The 21,388-nt window shown below is 34.0% G+C and overlaps 1 protein-coding gene across 3 annotated transcripts in view; it reads right to left on the minus strand.

The window, feature by feature from the left end:
• Positions 1-21,388, minus strand: part of g (adaptor-related protein complex 3, delta 1 subunit-like garnet) — a 229,698-nt gene that overhangs the window by 112,116 nt on the left and 96,194 nt on the right. For all 3 annotated transcript variants that reach the window (XM_068382137.1, XM_068382140.1, XM_068382127.1), the window contains exon 9: positions 11,134-11,182. In XM_068382137.1, coding sequence (XP_068238238.1) covers positions 11,134-11,182 — 49 coding nt within the window. The remainder of the gene's footprint in view (positions 1-11,133; positions 11,183-21,388) is intronic.

Raw genomic sequence — 21,388 nt, forward strand, 5'->3', positions numbered from 1 at the left:
AAGGACATAAAAATAATGAGACAATCAGCATCATTACTTCCATTATTAATGAATTCACCATCCAAATACACAGGCAATTAGATATAAAATACTGGCACACATTATATATCAAACATACACTGTACCACACAGAGTACACTGCTTAAAAGAAGTACTGTACTGTACTATGAAATACAAAGTCATACCGACATACCAAAACATGGCCTATGAAAACCACACTAATCAAACTGAGGATGCAAAAGACTTGACCAAAGCCATAAATACAAAAAGTAATTTATGATGCAAAACTCATCTCCAGTCAAACAAAACAAAAAAAAATAAAAAAATAAAAAAAGACAAATCATGCATATAGAAAATAACACCAAAACTGACTTCCAACGATAATAAAGGTCTTCAGGACACACCTACTTTGCCTGTCTGTGCCTCTACTATAGAGAGTAAGTTTGGAAGAAAAAACCATTACTGATGAAGTCATCAATATTTAGAAACAATCATTAGATTTTAATCAAGTGGCTTTAAGTTACGAGCCTTATGTCATAGGAAGTTATAAAAGAGAAGTAAAAAGCAATGCTTGATATCATTTTGACATGTACCAGTTGTTAGCCTCTGTTAATGATGATAAAAATCTTATTCCCCTAAGTTTTCTTATTCTAAGTTTGAATCTTAAAAACGATTTGTACAGTGTATCATTTAGCAAAGAATTACGCATCAAGGGAGAAAAATTATACGTGTATTTATATCGAAATGCATGAGATTTATTCTTATGTATTTGTTTATAAACTTTTTACCATAAATCAGGATTGAAAGTATATCGACTCGATTCTCTAATTATTTAAAATATAAAAACACTTGATAATGAGAACCCAAATCGGACACTTACGTCCTCTGAAATAATTCAATACTACACAATATACTTTCCAGTGAATATTTTGCCATATGGCAATGGATTAAAAAATAAAAAGGTAAGAATAACACTTCAAACAGTATACTGTGCTAGAAAAATCTATCCAGATAATGCCACCTCCTAAGAGTGAAATAAACTAATCATCTTCCATGAATTACAGTTTATTTTCTCTGTCAAATGAGATATCTTACGAGGTAATGCATAGGATATTTGAAAATTACATTAAAATAAAATTGTTTACTTTCTTAGCATAAGTTTCCCCACATATTTCCTAATATGCATCCATGAATTTTTATCAAGTATGAGTTCCTTACACAAAATTACCTCTCGATTTCTCGGTAAACATCCCACCATTATCAAATCTTCTTATATCAAAAACAATTTACCGGGTAGTTAATAACAATTAAAAAAGCCAATTCTAATATTATAAGAGGTTGTAAGAGATGATGACCAAATATTCTACAAATAAGAACCAATCTACAAAAAGAGTAATTCTAGATTGTACGAGTTGGCCATAATTTCGTAATTGAAATTATATTATTTTAAAAATTCATCATAATGCTATTATAATGATGTCCATAATTGCACTTTTTAAAAACATACCTAGAAGACATTAGTGAATCATTACACACAACACTTTAAATGACTTGAAACACTGAGTAGTCACAGATGAGAAATCTTAATGATACATAAGCTGCTGTACTTTATTACAAACTCCTTTGATCCCCTCTTGACGAATTTCCCTTATTACTTTAAAAATAAACTGAACAGTGTGGATACTATGAAGTCACTAAGTGTATACTAGGTACTTATACCTTAGTACTGTATCTGAATTGTTGTGTTACGACATTTTTTAGTCTTCAAATCTTGTTCCCAAATTTAATGCATGTGAGGATGCATATGAACAGAGGCTTCCATTATCCCTTCCCAACAGCTCTTAATAATGGTAGACAATTTCCTTATCCTTTTCAATGGGGAAAGGAAGTGTACACAATTCCTGCTTGGATCCAAAAAAGACTGAGAACAATACTGAATACTCATATTTATTTCTTAATTATTTGTAATATACTCATCTATGCAATTCTTTTTTTTAATATTCTACTTGAAACTGTGTATTCTAAAATACTTAGGGTTAAAATATGATGATATAGGCTGTTGGAAAGGTTGTAACATAACCCTATTAATACCATAAGAATTGTAAGCTTAGTCTATTGTATTTTCCTTAATGACTGCTAATAATGGAATACAGCTCAATCCTATAAAATGAAAAGAAAGCTTAAAATGGCTTTAGATAATTGATTTGATCTCAAAAAGCTGTCCTCTTCACTAAACTATGACAAATCTTAGTATAATGACCAAATGACTTCGTACAATTAAAACTATACAAGAGGGGTAATTGTTTTCAGTTAGTTGCTTTCAAATAATATTGTATGTGAAGTTGACACAATTGGATAAACAACATTAAGTCTAGCCTCCAAAATAAGAATATGCCACAAAACCATCAAAGGAAATAAATCCCTAGCAAAGACCTTATAAACATGACTGTACTGTGCCATGAGGCGAGATGGGGAGTCATGTCATGATAGTGTTTTAACCCAAATTATTTTGTCAATAACATAATCTTATGGTAATGTATATTTTCTGTTATTAGATCTAATGGTCTCTTGTAATACAATCCCTCATACTTATAAGTGTTTCTAGATCTTTTTAATATTATGACATTTATTTTGAGTAATGGCTGGTCCTAACTTGTTCTGAGTTTTGTACAACACAAATCAGAACAAATCAATTTTACAGTCTTTGCCAAGTGTTGGGATGAATTTGAATGTCTACATACATATCAAGATTTAAAAAATGGCAAAAACTTTTGAACAGAAGTTTAGAAGCAAAGACCTCTTGAGTAATCTGCTGCAAAAATTAACAGCTAAACCTTTTACTGAAAAACACCTTCCTATAGTTAAATAGCAAACACTTTTATTAATCTATCTTAACAGAGACATACTTAAGATACATGAAAAAATAAATGAACCCAGCATTAGATAAAGATCATAAAGATTAAAGGTCCATACAGGCAACTAACAAAGGAAAGGGGCAAAGCATACAGCACAACTAGAGGGAAATGGAAAGCATGTAAAGGACTGTGCAGGGGAATAAATTAAATGTATCCGGAAATTATACCGCACATGTTAAGCTGAAATTGAGATGCACTTGACCATAGGGCTTAACATTAATTATGTTGATGCATTTCATGAGAAAGAATTTTGTCCCTTGAAACAAATGAATGGGATGCCACTGTCAATTTATTGTTTTACCAGCCCCAATCCCTCCAGGATACAAACAAAGGAAAAACCTAACAACAAAGCAATGTATAGTTACCTCTAAGAAGATAGAGAATATAAATACAGACTAACAACATTACTACACAATGGAGATGAGATACATGATATGAGGCCATGTTAATTATTGCTGACTCATAAAAAATCATTCAGGGTTTTTAAATAATAAGAGATATACTAAAAGAAAGAAAATACTGCCCCACACAAAGGGTCATGTCACGATATCTAATGAACTTTACACTAGTTATCCACAAAATTTGTGCAAGCAAAATGCATACTTTGCCCACAACAGTTACAAAACAAGCTAAGATTCCGGTTCTAGAGGCCTCCAATATTATTCCAGTTTTTTTAATATCAGTTTACTTCACAAATTAGGATGAAATGAAAAGGAACTGAATGCAAGGGAGGTTGGGGAATAAAAGAAAATAAATTAACTTTAATATCAAATTATATGGATGAAAAAACAGAATTTTAAGCATAGAATTTATTTCAATGCTTACCTCAGATTCACCTTGCTTCCTCCACGGAACTCATTCCAACCTATGTCTATCATTCAAAAATTTTTCAAGTTCTCATTTTCCTCTCATCCGCTGTCACCCACCCTAGGATATTGTGGTTTCAAAAGCCATCAGAGGTGTTCTACGATAAACTAAGTATGGGTATACTTCAAATAAGAAGTCAACTTGAAGCTATAAACCTATTAAAATCAATCAGTGGGGACGGAGGGAGGGAATTACATGAATCAAAGGTAAATATTGAAATAAGTTTTATTATAAAAATTTTTCTTTCAATGAAGCTTACCCGAAGTTTGCCTAGCTGAATAGATTTTCCACCAAAAGATAAAAGAACCCCTTCTTATCCTCCTTTTGCAGTACAAAACAAATATAGATTGAGATAACTAAATAAACTTTTGCCATGATTGATAAAAAATCTGTATGCCCTGAAATATCATATGAGCATAATACAACATGCCACATTATTAACCCTTTTACCCCCGGGCTATTTGGAAATTTCCAACCCTTAACCCCCAAGGGGTTATTTTTATCCCATCACATTTTGCAGTATACTTTTTTTAAATTGCTCTAACAGGCTTAATTTTTGTCATAGAGAGGTCAGGTTGGTCTCATTCTCTTGGAAAATGCCTGAATTTTCTCAAAAAATTATTAAAAATCTGAAAAAAAAAATTTTATAGCATTTTTTTGCAAGGATGTACCGCTACGTCCATGGGGGTAAAGGGATGGCTTTTGTGAAACGTACCAGTACGTCCTTTGGGGGTAAAAGGGTTAATCATGGCGCAGTACTGTTGCTCATTGGCACTTGGTCTAGAATTAGGAGGAGCATATAATGATAAGAACTACAGTTCTATTCTAATAACAAAAGGATTTCAACATACTCATTCTACAACTTTTTTGAAAATTAAGGCCCAAGCCTCAACCTACTTATTATCTTAAGCTTAACTACTTCTTCCCGTTCTCCTCAGTATACCCAATGTTTGAGATGCCTCACTCTAGGAAAAAAAACACTAGAGGTATTGCCAAACTCCTTTCGTTAAATATCAATTATCATAAAATTCCCTTAGTTTAGAACTACTATAAGTAAAATTAAATAAAACAAACACAAAACTGGCACAGGCAATTAGTTGGAATGAATGACATGAGTGGCCGATCCCAACAAATCGTAAAACAACGAAGTGTACCCCCATCTAGTTTGCTTACAATATGACACCATGGATAGTGTGCATGACCATAAAATCCTAGGATGGGGAAGACAACTGGAAGGACGGAAAATAGATTTAATTTTTTTAATGACAGACTTTAATAGGAACAAGCTTCATAGAGGCAGCAACATGAACCATAGGTAAGTTTTGTTTAAATGATATACGATCTAACCAATAATCAAATAATTACATTCAACTACAACGTACTTGATTTTATTTATTCCTTAATGGTCAGTAAGCATATTAAAAAGGGCTACCTATGTAATTCAAATGCTTGCAGCACAGATTAACACTGGGTGAAATCAATGCCAGAAGCCGTCAATTCCCTGCCTAGCTACATGGATTACTTTCCAGCATCTACCCAAGTCAGGAAATGAGAGTCCAAAGGGAAAAATTGCCTGCCTTCCAGTATTGGAATTTATCAAGATTCAAGTCACATATTCAGTTAATCCATTGACTATGGTAGGTCAGCTGAGTACAAATGGCCACGTACTAGCAAAATGCACTGCATTCACATTCCCTATTATTATTATTATTATTATTATTATTATTATTATTACTATCCAAGCTACAACCCTAGTTGGAAAAGCAAGATGCTATAAGCCCAGGAGCTCCAACAGGGAAAAATAGCCCAGTGAGGAAAGGAAATAAGGAAATAAATAAATGAAGAGAACAAATTAACAATAAATCCTTCTAAAATAAGTAACAACGTCAAAACAGACATGTCATATGTAAACTATTAACAACATCAAAAACAAATATGTCATATATAAACTATAAAAAGACTCATGTCCGCCTGGTCAACAAAAAAGCATTTGCTCCAACTTTGAACTTTTGAAGTTCTACTGATTCTATGTTCTCATAAGGTATGATGATTCATCCTGATGCTCAGTGATTAACCAGTGCTTTTGTCCTATCCTAAATGAAAAATACGAAGGACTAGAATGTAATTGTCAATGCAAGTTCTCAAAGGTCCTATCTTTTTCTCAAATGGTGAATGGATTGTGTTTCTTGATATCCTTTTAGCAAAATCTTGTTTTCCTTAATATTTGTGAATACGAAGGACTAGAATGTAATTGTCAATGCAAGTTCTCAAAGGTCTTATCTTTTTCTCAAATGGTGAATGGCTTGGGTTTTTTTATATCCTTTTAGCAATATCTTGTTTTCCTTAATATTTGTGAATACGAAGGACTAGAATGTAATTGTCAATGCAAGTTCTCAAAGGTCTTATCTTTTTCTCAAATGGTGAATGGCTTGGATTTCTTGATATCCTTTTGAGCAAAATCTTGTTTTCCTTAATATTTGTGGATTTATATCTTTTAGAGATTAATTCACTTACCAATTGTATAAATGAATAACTGACAATAGGAAAGAAATTCTTGTAAAAATTTTAAATCAAAGAGCACAGCTTACTTCAGTGATTTACTTCGACTCATTGCTAGATATTGAAAAGACAACTTATGACTATTTTTCTGATGTATGATTGCTTAAGCACATGGTTAAGATTCTTATTGTTAAAGGGCGACAAATTGTTTTGAGGGTAAAAGTGCAATATGGATACTGTAATCGAGAAAGTTAACATGAGTAACTTCAGTGAAGGAAGTCTATTTCAACTTGTGAAGACTAATCTATTGTTCCAGTTGAAGAAAATTTAATAAAAGACCAAATTTTAAATACAAAATAGCTTGTTTTAATACAGTACTTCCTTTATGTTCATTTTCTATTCACCCTCTGTGCATATAACTTGGTCACAATTGAAAAAAAAGAAAGTAAAACTGTCAAGGTGTATTTACTACACGTTCCTGCCAATAGAAGCGGCAGAGGTGAGGGGATGGGTTCTTAGGATGCTGCTGCCACCACCAAATTTTTCCTCAATCACTCACCTGTGTTATAAGCACAGTACTGTGAGGAGTTATAACCAATGTGAGTGGGGCAGTGGGTGGGAACTTGAATGAACTTTATGCAAGTGCTGATAAAAGCATTTTTTTATGAAACTATGCTGATGATCATATACTGTGGGTCTCTGGAAACTGTTTTATCAACATTTACCCATAAAATTAAAAAATTTCCCATTTCCTTAACCCTTTTACCCCCAGGGTATTTGGAAATATTTTTTTTTTCAAGCACTTTTTGCAGTATATTTTATTAAAATTGCTCTAACAGCCTTCATTTTTGTCATAGAGAGGTCAGGTTGGTCTCATTCTCTTGGAAAATGCCTGAATTTTCTCAAAAAAATTATAAAAAATATGCAAAAAAAATTTAAATAGCATTTTTTTGCAAGGACGTACCGGTACGTCCATGGGGGTAAAGTAATGAGTTTTGTGAAACGTACCAGTACGTCCTTTGGGGGTAAAAGGGTTAATGTTTAACACCCTTAATTCTCCAATAAAGTAATAAGACAACCTAGCAATTAACAGCATTAAATGATGGCTTGGACACACCAGAGAACTTTTGTTTTTTAGTCTCTGTTGCCTTGAGTTTGGCAACAGCCTCAAACTCCAGACTGTTCACATTTACAATTTCTAGTATGTTTAAAGACGTTTTATTCTGGATGTGTTAGTAACTAAGACATAGACTGTTCAAGAGAATTTTTTCTAAGCGACCATGATCTGCCTTCTTTGTGTCTCGTGTAGGGAGCAGTATTGTGATTTAAATAAATGTTGTGAGGAGTGAGAAGGCCTCACTGTTACTCCTATGGAAAAGTATATTTCTATGATTATACCAAACAAATTAAAAGTTCAAAGCACAAACAGAAACCTGCTTTTAGTTTAGGGGAAATTCAGAGAAGACAAGGCTAGTCGATTACTGTGGCAATGATAACGATAATGACACACCAGCACCAAATTCTAATGCAGCTCTTAACGAATCAAGTTTGAAATGTGATGATATTCAAAAGCTCTAACTTCTTTTGTGACATTTCAGGGCAGTGAGCCTACACTTCTAAGAGGTAATTCTGAAACAACTTGCCCTTTACTAACCCTAACCTGACTACAGCCACTCCTCCTTTAACGATAGAATTCGTTTCAGCAAAACCGTTGTTAAGTAAATTTTCCCACAAGAATATATGGTAAGTCTGTCTAATGTTGACCCCATGTCACCAAAGTTTTTCATATTCTAACTAAATCAAATTCATTTCCCTGAAATAAATAACTACATTAGATATGTATCATTATATTTGACCCTTACATTTGACAACAATGAGTTTAAGAATGAAATTAACATTACTATACCGTTGCAATGAACAATTGTTTGCTTTGTGTGCGGAAAGAAGCGTAAACAAAAACACGACATTCGATTTCACCATTGGATCTCTCTCTTTTTTTTCCTCTCTCTCAGATGCTACACAATACTTTAATATAACAAAAGAAACAAAAATATTTGTTTCCCTAAAAAGTGTCAATTAAAAACGACACAAAAAATTATATCCAGCATAAATCCATTTTCAATTGTAGCTTAAAAAATGCATTTAATTTTGTCAACTGACCACTATTTTTAAGAAAAATGAAAACACTGCATTTTAAATAGTTAAGTGTGCTTTATTTTAATATATTATCCCTTCAATTTATTTTTCATCCTTATCAATTTTATGTAATTATTTTCAGCTTACTATTCTATTCTAAAATTACATTCCTTCTTCCATAATAAATTAAACATTTTAGTTTAAATAGGGCCTACCTAGAATTAAACAATACTTTGTAGTCCACAATATTTCATGTGCTTATATTATCTAATGCAGATTTTGTATAGACGAATTTACTGTGATATTTTATTAATTACAGAATTTGTATAGATAAATTTACTATATATTATTCTTTCCAGTATATAAGAACTCTGTCCAGAAACACATAGCATGTTCTATTTTTAGCCATCTCCCCTTAAAGCTGAAATTGATTTGTTTTTTTATAAAGAAATGTTTTTTCTCTAAACGATATGGTTCCAGAATTGCTATTGCCTGATCCTTATTATTTGCTATATCTTTGTTTAAATCATCCAAATCTATAGAAAAATTTCCTCAAATCTACGCTGTATTCAATGTCTGAATCCATTTTCACATGGTTAGCTGACTGTAAACGAACCGAGTGGAAGAGTCAAGTTGTCTCTATGTGACGTCACACAATGGCGGGGCAGCCTTTGCCAAATCATGCGAGTCTAGTTGTGACCTGTACCGGCTGGTATAATTACAGTAATTGTATCAACAAATGAAAATGCGGCCGAGTGTTTATTAACCCTTTTACCCCCAGGCTCTTTGGAAATTTCAAACCCTTAACCCCCAAGGGGTTATTTTTTCCCCAGCACATTTTGCTGTATATTTTTTTTTAAATTGCTCTAACAGCCTTAATTTTTGTCATAGAGAGGTCAGGTTGGTCTCATTCTCTTGGAAAATGCCTGAATTTTCTCAAAAAATTATAAAAAATATGCAAAAAACATTTCAAATAGCATTTTTTGGCAAGGACGTACCGGTACTTCCATGGGGGTAAAGGGATGAGTTTTGTGAAACGTACCAGCACGTCCTTTGGGGGTAAAAGGGTTAATTTACAGTTCCGAGTGAACTATAAATATATATTTTTTTCAGAGTTAATTTAGGCATGTCAGCTCACCTTTAAGGTAGAGAACCTTTACCCTTCGTAGACATTAACCACGTAATTCACTCGTAAGTTTCAAAATATTTTTTAAAGTTAGACAAACAAGCACTTTTCAGCTGTTTCTAGATAAGTTGGGATTTTGAATAATTAAAAGCAAGTCTGTTTTACACTGCTTTTATAACTACTAATAGTAATGGAAAGACTTGAATTAATCAGCACACAGGAATTAATAGATACTATGTCATCAAAAAAGAAACTGTCCTATAGTCCATTTCTTTTAGCGATGCATATTTACACCGACTCGCAGCGGTGCCCTTTTAGCTGGGAAAAGTTTCCTGATCGGTGATTGGTTGGACAAGATAATTGTAACCAATCAGCGATCAGGAAACTTTTCCGAGCTAAAAGGGCACCGCCGCGAGTCGGTGCAAATATGCATCGCTACAAGAAATGGACTATAGGACAGGCATTTCTACTTCTAGCCATGCGGATTTGAGGATGACAACCCAAATCCAATAAAAGGGTACATTAGGTATCCAACAAACCAAAGATCTCTTGAGTAAAAGTGAAACAATCTTAGCCTCAGCATCATTATTAACCCTTTTACCCCCAGGGTATTTGGAAATTTCCAACCGTTATCCCCCAGGGGTTATTTTTTTTCAAGCACATTTTGCAGTATATTATTTTAAAATTGTTCTAAAAGACTTAATTTTTGTCATAGAGAGGTCAGGTTGGTCTCATTCTCTTGGAAAATGCCTCAAGTTTCTCAAAAATTATCAGAAATATGCAAAAAAAATTTTAAATAGCATTTTTTGGCAAGGACGTACCGGTACATCCATGGGGGTAAAGGGATGAGTATTGTGAAACGTACCAGTACGTCCTTTGGGGGTGAAAGGGTTAAAAATTTTCCTTTCATGTAAAATAGCAATGGAGAGCATTGTTTATGATGTAGTATATTGTGACAATGAAGTGTAATGTCCTCTGAAGTTACAGGATCAGGGTACTTTAGTCCATTTCTTTTAGCGATGCATATTTGCACCGACTCGCGGTGGTGCCCTTTTAGCTCGGAAAAGTTTCCTGATCGCTGATTGGTTAGAATTATCTTGTCCAACCAATCAGCGATCCGGAAACTTTTCCGAGCTAAAAGGGCACCGCTGCGAGTCGGTGCAAATATGCATCGCTAAAAGAAATGGACTATGGTTAAGTTCTAGCCAAAGCAACTGGACAGGACTAATATTTTGCATTAAAGCTAACACAATGAATGAAATACTGTACTATAAAAAAATACTTGAAAATTAAAGCTCATTTTAAATATTTTCAATGGCACATGTCAATACAGAAAACCCCATATAATTCAAGATTGAGAAATATTTAAGTTGCTTATTTATTTACGTACTATACTTTATATCAGTAAAACATATGTACAAATACATATTGATTAATCTTGAAATTAATCTATTTATTTCAACATACTAATCAATCATGAATAATCCTTGGAATCCTCAAAAAAAAAAAAAAAAAAAAATTTTGAATTACACGGTGATTTTACTGCATTGTAAACTTGAGAAACTTCTCCACGCCTAGAAATATACTTACGGTTTTGGTCTGAATCCTCAATCAAGATCCTCAACTTCTGAACACACAGCTGTAAAAACAAACAATAAGAAAAACAGTGAGCCTAATTACAAACAAATTTCACATATTGATCACTGCATTAAAATCTAACCCAAGCAGTAATACAGATATCAACTGATCAATATACTAAATAAAATTGTTAATGAAATGCATTTTCATTATTTACCTCAATGAAAGCTTGTGAATAATAAGTAAAAAGGACAACTAATCTATGGAACAGTTTTTCCTTTAAATCAACAATAAAAAATGAGGCCCTTTCCATATTACAAAATAATTTTTAGATTTACTAGCTGACCCAAAGAAATTGCAATTAAAATACTGGTAAAAATTGCAGGGATTTTACAGCAAGGTCAGAAAAGAAAAAACAAAACATGATAGATAAACGACAGAAAGGGGGGAGAATAATTACATGATCATATAATTAACAAACACACAAATTCACCATTACTGTACAGTATATGTATATATTACATGTAAAATGGTGGCTAATAAAGATTTACCAAACTAAGACCAACATTAAAAGATTACAACGAAGACTTCTGTAAAGCTTATAAAAGATATTAGTTATGTAAAACTTACTGGTAAAGATGCGATGGACAGCTGACTATTACAAAAAATTATTCAACTTCAGTGACAGTACTGAGTTTGGTGCTTTGAGCAATATTTTTCTTCCTATTTTTGTCATATATTTCAAATATGATAATAAAAAAAATTTCCACATTCCATTTCAAGTAACCTTTTCACATCACTTGTTTTGAATAAAATAATGGTGCTAATCAACATCACCTTGTATGTAACCTGAAGTCAGCTTATGAAAATAAAGAGCATGGGTAAAGTCAACATTTTGAAGTGTATTTCTTTTCAACATTTTGAAGAGCGTATTTCTTGTCAACATTTTGAAGAGTATATTTCCTGTCAACATTGTATTTCTTATAGACTGCTATTGCTATAAAATCAACATTTTGAAGTGTATTTCTTATAGACCACTATTGTTAAAAAATTAACATTTTGAAGAGTGTATTTCTTATAGACTACTACTGTTATAAAATCAACATTTTGAAGAGAGTATTTCTTATTGACTACTATTGTTATAAAATCAACATTTTGAAGAGTGGATTTCTTATAGACAACTATTGTTATAAAATCAACATTTTGAAGAGTGGATTTTTTATAGACTACTATTGTTATAAAATCAACATTTTGAAGAGTGTATTTCTTATAGACTACTATTGTTATAAAATCAACATATTGAAGTGTATTTCTTATAGACTACTACTGTTATAAAATCAACATTATGAAGAGTGTATTTCTTATAGACTTCGATTGTTATAAAATCAACATTTTGAAGTGTATTTCTTACAGACTACTATTGTTATAAAATCAACATTTTGAAGAGTGTATTTCTTCTAGACTACTATTGTTATAAAATCAAAATTTTGAAGAGTGTATTTCTTCTAGACTACTATTGTTATAAAATCAACATTTTGAAGAGTGTATTTCTCGTAGACTACTAGTTATAAAATCAACATTTAGAAGTGTGTATTTTTTATAGACTACTATTGTTATAAAATCAACATTTTGAAGTGTATTTCTTATAGACTACTATTGTTATAAGTCAAATTCACACAATGATTAGTATAACAATAGTAATAATAATAATGGGTTCACATAAAAGTTGAGCAACTACAATATTAAGTTTTACAAGAAGCAGACTATTCTTTGGTTAATTTCTGGTTACAAAAAATCATACACTTAACAAATCTAGGCTTAAAATTTCTAAGGTTTCAAATGTTTGCCTTGTGTAAAGTTTGACACTCCAATTTAGGCTGAGAAATAGGTCTCCAAAACTTAGAACTCTAGCACTGTATAGCCCCACTATCAAACCTGTCTCCTCTTAAAGATTTTATAGTCGTTACTTTATTATTATAATTGTTCTATGCTCATAATTCTGTTCTATAATTTTCCTTTAATTTCTTAAATTTCATATTACTACATATCACACTTTTTCTTAAATTTCATATTACTACATATCACACTTTTAAAATTAGTAAATTTCTCCAACTTCTCATTTCTTGTTACAGCTCAATTTTTTACTTTACTTTACTTTTACGGGTTTATTTCTCGCCCTCCATCAGACACTAAAGGTCTGTTCAGGCGGGCCTTGATGTGAGAAAATAATTTCTTTCCAGTTAATATTATGCTCTGTATCTTATCAGTTATTTCGCTAGCATTTGTATTCAGGCTTAATAGTTTTCAGGTCACTATTATAACACTTTATAAAAAGATAAGTCTTCAGGTTTTTCTTGAAAGCTGCCACATTTTTGCTATTCTTGACATCGAGTGGAAGGTCGTTTTAATGTCAGTTATTGCTCTCTTTTTCTCCCATTTTCCACTATATCTTTTTTGTTTGGTTTTCCAATTTTCTTTTTAAAAAAGTAAGAACTGCATATATTAAAATAAGACAAATGAAATCATCTTATTTGTCCTGCAGGTACCAGTAAATTAAGATTTTACCAGCTGGGGGAAATTGCAAACATGTCTGTCTGACTTTTCCCACCACCTCTAAATTACATGACACTAACTAATGAAGAGACCACGTGTTTGGAAGTAGTTGCCATTTCCTGTTCAACTGATACACTAGGATATAAAAGGGATTTTGACGAAGGAAAAATCTATTTCTGGGAAGAGACCTATGACGCCCGGTGAAAGAAGTCCTTCTAAAGAAGGACTTCTTTCACCGGCCGTCACAGGTCGCCCCAGAAATCTATCCTGGAATGAATTGACATAACATGCAGCTCTCCTTTACTCCTCTGCTGTACAGAATAATGACTCTGACTTGGTACCTTCCTATGTTTAAAGTAGGTTAGCGCTGCCATGTTGCTGTAAAAACCGTGATGCAATTTCCCATCACCAGTGGTTCCTAAAATCAAAGTATTCTGAATACCGTAAAAAATTCCATGCAGTTTGTGTGGAGAAGACTTACTTTTTTCCATATTCCTGACAGGTGAAGATAGTCTTTAGTAGCTCCTTATCATTCCTGAGAAGTACCACTAAAGAGGGAATGGTAAAAAACCCTTATCTTCAGCAGAAGCCCTTGAGACAAGCAATACTGGTAAACACATTGGTTCAGGATAGGGGGGGGGGACAAGTTTTGCTCAGATCTGACATCCTCTCTTATAGGGGTTGTGGTGGCCGATGCGGTAACGTCCCGGACTGGTGAATGCCAGACTGGGGTTCGAGTCCCACTCAAACTCGTTAGTTTCTTTGGTCGCTGCAATCTCACCATCCTTGTGAGCTAAGGATGGAGGGTTTGGGGGAGCCTATAGGTCTATCTGCCGAGTAATCAGCAGCCATTGCCTGGCCTTCCTTGGTCCTAGCTTGGGTGGAGAGGGGTCTTTGGCACTGATCGCATGTATCTATGGTCAGTGTCTAGGGCATTGTCCTACTTGATAGGGCAATGTCAGTATCCCTTGCCTCTGCCATTCATGAACGGCCTTTATAGATGGTTGGGAGGAAATTGGAACTTTCCCATCATCAGACACCTCACCAACTCAAGGGTTATATCATATTTATGTGCAGCTTCATTCATATATACACTATCATACTCTGAATCTGTTAGAAAGTCTCCTACAAAATTCATTAAGGACAGAACTTTTTTTTTTCTCGAACAGAAAAGTGAGAAAAGGAAGAGAAGCTCTTGTCATTCCCAGATATACATCTTCTGGATTGAAGCCAGGAGCGACTTCATAAGACTGACCAGAATCCCAAGATCCCATGATGTTTAATAGAATTCAATCTCCTCGAGATAACGATTTAAAATCAACCAGTCGTCTAGGTAAAAAATGACACTTTTACCCAGAAGCTACAGTCACTTGGAGATTGGGACCACCACCCTTTTGAAAACCGGAGAAGCTGTTCCGAGGCTGAAACATAGGCATTTGAATTAATAAACCATTTTCTCCAATACAAACTAGTAGAGCTCTGAAATGAGTGAATAGATATACAGTATGGAAATAAGCATCCATCCGATCTACAATACACATTCAACTAACTTTCCTTACTGTCAATGGGCAGGAGGAGGAATAGTAAACTGTACTTGTACAAAATCAATATATCAAGAAATGACCTCAAAACCCCAGATGCCTTTGGTACCAGAAAAATCAGATTTTAAAGCATTGAGGAAGCATCCGTAACTACAACTATCTCTTGTTTGGGATTTGACAGGATTGTTAATTAACAATACGCCGATAATGGGGTTAGAATTCAGAGGAATATGGTATCCCTCTCTTACCACTGAGAGAACTCACGCATCTAGACAAAGGCTCTCCCTTCGGGATTGCCTAGTTGTGACAGTCATTGACTTGCTCTATAACCGTGACGAGCCAGTCTCAGATTTCTATTTGGCCTTCTAGTTGCAGAAAACCCAGAGGACCTATCATTGGCCCTAACATTACCTCTATTGTCTAGAGGAGAGTATATCTGTGAGGAAGGAGCTGTAGTAAAATTAGAAGGAGAGCAAGATTTTTGAGTGATTGTCATTAAAGCTTTAAACTGTATCCAAATAGACGCCTATTCTACAACTCTCGCCCAATACCAAAATAGCGAGACTAAATCAGTGCAATGTTCTGTGCATCCGAGACTGCAAATACCAGAGGAGAACAGAGCTATTCTCGATGTTTCAACATAAAATTAATAAACAAACTTGTTGCCTTTTGTGCCCCACCTGAGATTTTTCTATCTAAACCTCTCCAGAAACTGAGAAAAATCAGGGTAGGGGTTGCTTACAAATTTCTCTTCAATAAGGGCAGATGAAACTCCTAAAACAGAATTGGCAAAAGAATGAATGTTTATTAAACTACACATGGTTCACCCATAATTAACCTCTCTTTAGTTAGCCAACCTGAACTATATGAATTTAACATGTCTCTACTGACTCGCCCTAATCTGTTGAAATTATTAGGCTAGGCAACTAAACCCATTTCACAAACTGCCAAATGTTTTAACTCTGGATGAGACTTACAGGGCTTGGAATTTTGGAAATTCAGATTATTGCATTTTAGGCTAGGAGAACGTCTGTATCTAATGTTTCAAATATTTTTCTTAATGAAAATAATTTGTTTAATGGCTAAAAATGCCTGGTTCACTTTTGGGCAAGCCCATCCGGTCCCTTACAAAACCCTTTTCTGATCACAGTACATTTTTTATTTGATCTTTTTTTTTTTGAGAATTTAAGGTAAAGTATTTTTCGTAGCCTCCCATAAACTTCAAAAGCCAGATTTTCTTTGATTGTAAATCACAAAGAGAACGTAAATTCCTGTTTCAATATTGCCGTAAATAAGTTAGTTACGAGTTTCTATAAGTTATATTCATTATTTCTTTGTCGTCTTGTTTATTTATCTACAATTATGTTATGGTTAGGCTGAAAGATGCAAAACGTGTCAGAGACAATAACCAAAGCATAAAATTTGGCAAGAAACTACATAGGCAAGAATATATTATGCTAGCGCTGTCTTACTCATGTGTGGCATTTGGTACATGTAGCAAACATATTTCTAGAATTTAGGGAGTGGCTCACCACTGCTTGGTAATTAACCCTAAAACATGGTCCTTTGGGATGAGGAAAGTTTCTGCTTAAAGCCCATTCTTATGCATACTAAAGTATACTCAACTAATCACAACAAAAGGAAAAAAAAATTGAAGCCCATATTTCTTTGTCTGCTCGTTTATATAATTACAATTTTTATGTTATAGTTCTGCAGAAAGTTGGATGAAGTATCAGAGATGATAGTAAGTATGCTTAAAAGAGTAAAATTTGGTCAGACGAGAATATGTTATGCTAGCAACGTCCAACTCTTACTCTTGTGTGTGCATTTTGTATATGTAGCGTATGTATTTCTGGATTTGAGAGGTGGTGCTCATCACTACTTTGTAAATAACCCTGAAAAATGATGAATATTGTCCATATGATCCCAAGTGATGAGGAAAATCACAGTTAAAATCCAATTCTTAAGCCTGCAAAAGTATAATCAACCAATCTCTACTAAAAAAATTTAAAGCCTGATTACCCAAAACATGAAAGTTTAAAAGAAAATTCCTACTACTTGAATATTGATCAATTTTTGTCATCCAAACATGAAACAATAAGGAATTTGATGGCCTACAATCTGTACATTCACTTTTCGAAAAACAAAAAACTTCTGTATAAATACTGGCCACCACTGAAAGTGATTCCTACACTTTGATAATATACATATAGAAGAAATTAGTAAAGCTAAAAAACTCCCAAGTACAATTTTTTAAGGATAAAATTCTTTCAAACGGTTTTTAAATGAAAATAAATTGATCAAGAAACAAAAATGTAGTAGGAATTTCAAGTAACCCGAAAATAACATTGTTTTAGTGGGGCTAAGTTGTGCTCCTTAAATTGCAAATAACAATCTGAAGTTGACACAGACTGAAAAGACAAGGGATCTCTAGCTTGTTCATTAACAGCTAGATTGTCTTATTACTTTACTAGCTAGAGGCATAAGTTTATTGAATGGAAAGAAATCAGGACACGTTTCTAACTTTTGAGAGAGAGAGAGAGAGAGAGAGAGAGAGAGAGAGAGAGAGAGAGCGCACACTACATTTTTGGGAATTGGAATATGCCACTTTCCAAGCCTTTGTTATGTAATCTTGTTCTGCTAAATGTAATCAGAGAATAAATATAGATTTTTTATGACTACTCTAATTGAGTTAGCCTTTAAGTCATTTTCCTAAATCTACTTCAAGTTGTTTCTTGATGATTTTATATCATGTTTTAGCCTACTGACATTTTCCTGTCGCTATTATGCAATAAGTACTGCATCAGCCACTATTACACTTACTGTACACATTCTTTGAGCAGAGTTGTGAATGAACTCCAGAGATGAGATGTTAATTCAGTTAGTTTAGTTTATTGCAATTGATGTGTGACATCGGATATTTGTGGGAGGGATTTAGGTCTTTTTTTATGGTTCATCAAAGTAAAGGAAATTAAGGGACAAATGTAAATGAAATTTTAATAAACTGTCTTTTTCAATGCTTCAACGATGACAGAGGTCAAGAATTTTATTGTCATTAGCTAATATCAATTGGTTCCCAAATTTATTACCGGTTTCTCCATAGGGCCCTGGGGATTCAGAATGAAGACTTTTGGATCATGATGGGGACAACTTGGTGTAACCGGCTTTTTCAATGTTTCAACGATGACAGAAGTCAAGAATTTTATTGTCATTAGCTAATATCAATTGGTTCCCAAATTTATTACCGGTTTCTCCATAGGGCACTGGGGATTCAGAATGAAGACTTTTGGATCATGATGGGGACAACTTGGTGTAACCGGCTTTTTCAATGCTTCAACGATGACAGAGGTCAAGAATTTTATTGTCATTAGCTAATATCAATTGGTTCCCAAATTTATTACCGGTTTCTCCATAGGGCACTGGGGATTCAGAATGAAGACTTTTGGATCATGATGGGGACAACTTTGTGTAACTGGTTCCATCACATTGAGGATATTTAATATAGGACTACAGGATTGTACTGACAAACAGTACAAGAAAGGAATATTTTAAATGTGGTAAACTCTAGGTAAAAGCTATCTCAAAGAACTGACTAGCCAATCCCTCCTCAACTCATTAGCAACCAATACTAAAATCTATAAAACCAACACCAAATTGAAGATAATGCATGGATTAAATATAGGCGATGTGCACGGGCATTGAGGCTAGAGAGGGTATTCAGCATGAAGAAGCCGGTTACACTAGCACTAATAAGTAAAAAGTATAATGTAGTTGGATAGCAAGATGGAAACAGGCAGTGGAAACAAGAGTAAACTTGGACAGCAAGATGGAAACAGGCAGTGGAAACAAGAGTAAACTTGGACAGCAAGATGGAAACAGGCAGTGGAAACAAGAGTAAACTTGGACAGCAAGATGGAAACAGGCAGTGGAAACAAGAGTAAACTTGGACAGCAAGATGGAAACAGGCAGTGGAAACAAGAGTAAACTTGGACAGCAAGATGGAAACAGGCAGTGGAAACAAGAGTAAACTTGGACAGCAAGATGGAAACAGGCAGTGGAAACAAGAGTAAACTTGGACAGCAAGATGGAAACAGGCAGTGGAAACAAGAGTAAACTTGGACAGCAAGATGGAAACAAGCAGTGGAAACAAGAGTAAACTTGGACAGCAAGATGGAAACAGGCAGTGGAAACAAGAGTAAACTTGGACAGCAAGATGGAAACAGGCAGTGGAAACAAGAGTAAAGTTGAAGACTAAAAACCAGGTCTAACTATGGGGCAAATGGCCGCAGGTAAAACGATTCAGTGATGCCCCCAGTGTACCAAATTAGGTGTACTGATGATTCTAATCCCCTACAGGGATAACTAAAGATGGGCTTAAACAATAACTTCAATGTAAAATACACTAGAATGTCACTGATGATTACAAAGACCTGTAGTTCTAGAGATAAGACATGCACGACTATGACAAATACCTGCTACAGCTTAGAAATTATTACCATTCTCCGCAACATAAACAGTAAAGTAAAAATGCTGTGGCTGTTAACAGCACTACATAATTAAAAGGTAACGAAGTTAATTGATAAGTACTTATATGTTCCTTATGTCACAAGATCCTTGAGACTACCATTCTTATTATTTTTTTTACTGAAGACTTAAAAGCCTGGGGACATTGAAGCCCATGGACATGATCATACATGGAATTGACTGTGCTGAAATGAAACAAACTGCTTACAGAAACAGTTAAATGCAACAAAATGTAGAGAACATGAAACCCATAAACAAGTAATAATATACATGCAACCTAATATTACGAGAAGTACAGAGAATTGTTACGAATTCGAAAGATCAAGTTCCAGAAATTCCTACAACCCTAAGGCTGGTCAAAAAGCACGTCCCTTCATATGTGACAATTCGAGAAAAATAATAGCAATTAGAAAAGAATGTAATATAAAGAGAGGCTGAATGGACACTTTAAAAGAGAAAAAGTAACACAGATCCAGGCTTCATAAAAAATATATAATAGTAAAATCGTATAACTCAGACGGAGGCCTAATGGACAAAAGAAATTAAGCACAACAGGAATAAAAGGGTGGCATTTCCTGAATCAGCTTTGAAATATCAAGCAGTTTGATTAGACGACCGAGTCATGACAAGACTATCGTATGCATGGCCAGAAAAATTCGTCTTTAAGACCAAAATCTAATTTTGTATACAGTGAAATGTTATTTTCATTTTAATAAATTGCATGTTGAAATTACTGAAAATATCTTAAATAAATTTTTCATTTGATCTGTTTACAATATTAGCATTTCCTTTTGCTTAAAGCTACATCATTTACACAAAAACCTTTGAAGTATTATGTGATGAATTAATACATATTTATAATAAAAAAACAATACACGGCACCCACAAGGTGATCGCGCGGGGGTAGTAACCTCTGCATTCCATGCTTTTATCTTTCTCTAGTATATTTGGAAGATTTATATAAGAAAAGTGTAAAGAAGGACTTCTTTCACCGGCCGTCACAGGTCGCCCGAGAAAAAAAAACAAATTAGACATAATTAAAAAAAAAAGTATCACAGATATTATGGGGAAGACAAACCTCACAGATTATAATAGAAGCTTATCGAATTATATTGACCATAGAGATAAAGTCTGCAAACTAATGATGTAGAGGGACTCTTCAGAAGGAGAATCTTTTTGACATTACATTGGGAAAAAGGGCATACTGATCGGGTGTAAGAAATGTGGGGGCATTTCTCACAATGTTCTTACGAAATTTAATCACATCTTATAATGAACAGGTTATCTTTTACTTTACTAAGTGAAAGGAAAGCAAATCAATTTCCAGAACCAAAATTCTCATAAAGCCACCATCCAATTTCTTGAGAGAGAGAGAGAGAGAGAGAGAGAGAGAGAGAGAGAGAGAGAGAGAGAGAGAGAGAGAGAGAGAGAGAGAGAGAGAGAGAGAGAGCACTATTTATATACAGTGGAACCTCTACATACGAACGTATCTACATCCGAATTTTCCAACATCCGAAGTAAAATTCGAGCAATTTTTTTTGCTCTACACCGGAATTTTATTTCCACACACGAAGTAAGCAATTTTCGTCGTACCGGTTGTATCCGAATTTTTCGACACGCGAAGTACAATTCGAACACGTTCCTACTCT

This window comes from Palaemon carinicauda, chromosome 1, assembly GCF_036898095.1.
Source record: "Palaemon carinicauda isolate YSFRI2023 chromosome 1, ASM3689809v2, whole genome shotgun sequence".
NCBI classification, from domain to species: domain Eukaryota; kingdom Metazoa; phylum Arthropoda; class Malacostraca; order Decapoda; family Palaemonidae; genus Palaemon; species Palaemon carinicauda.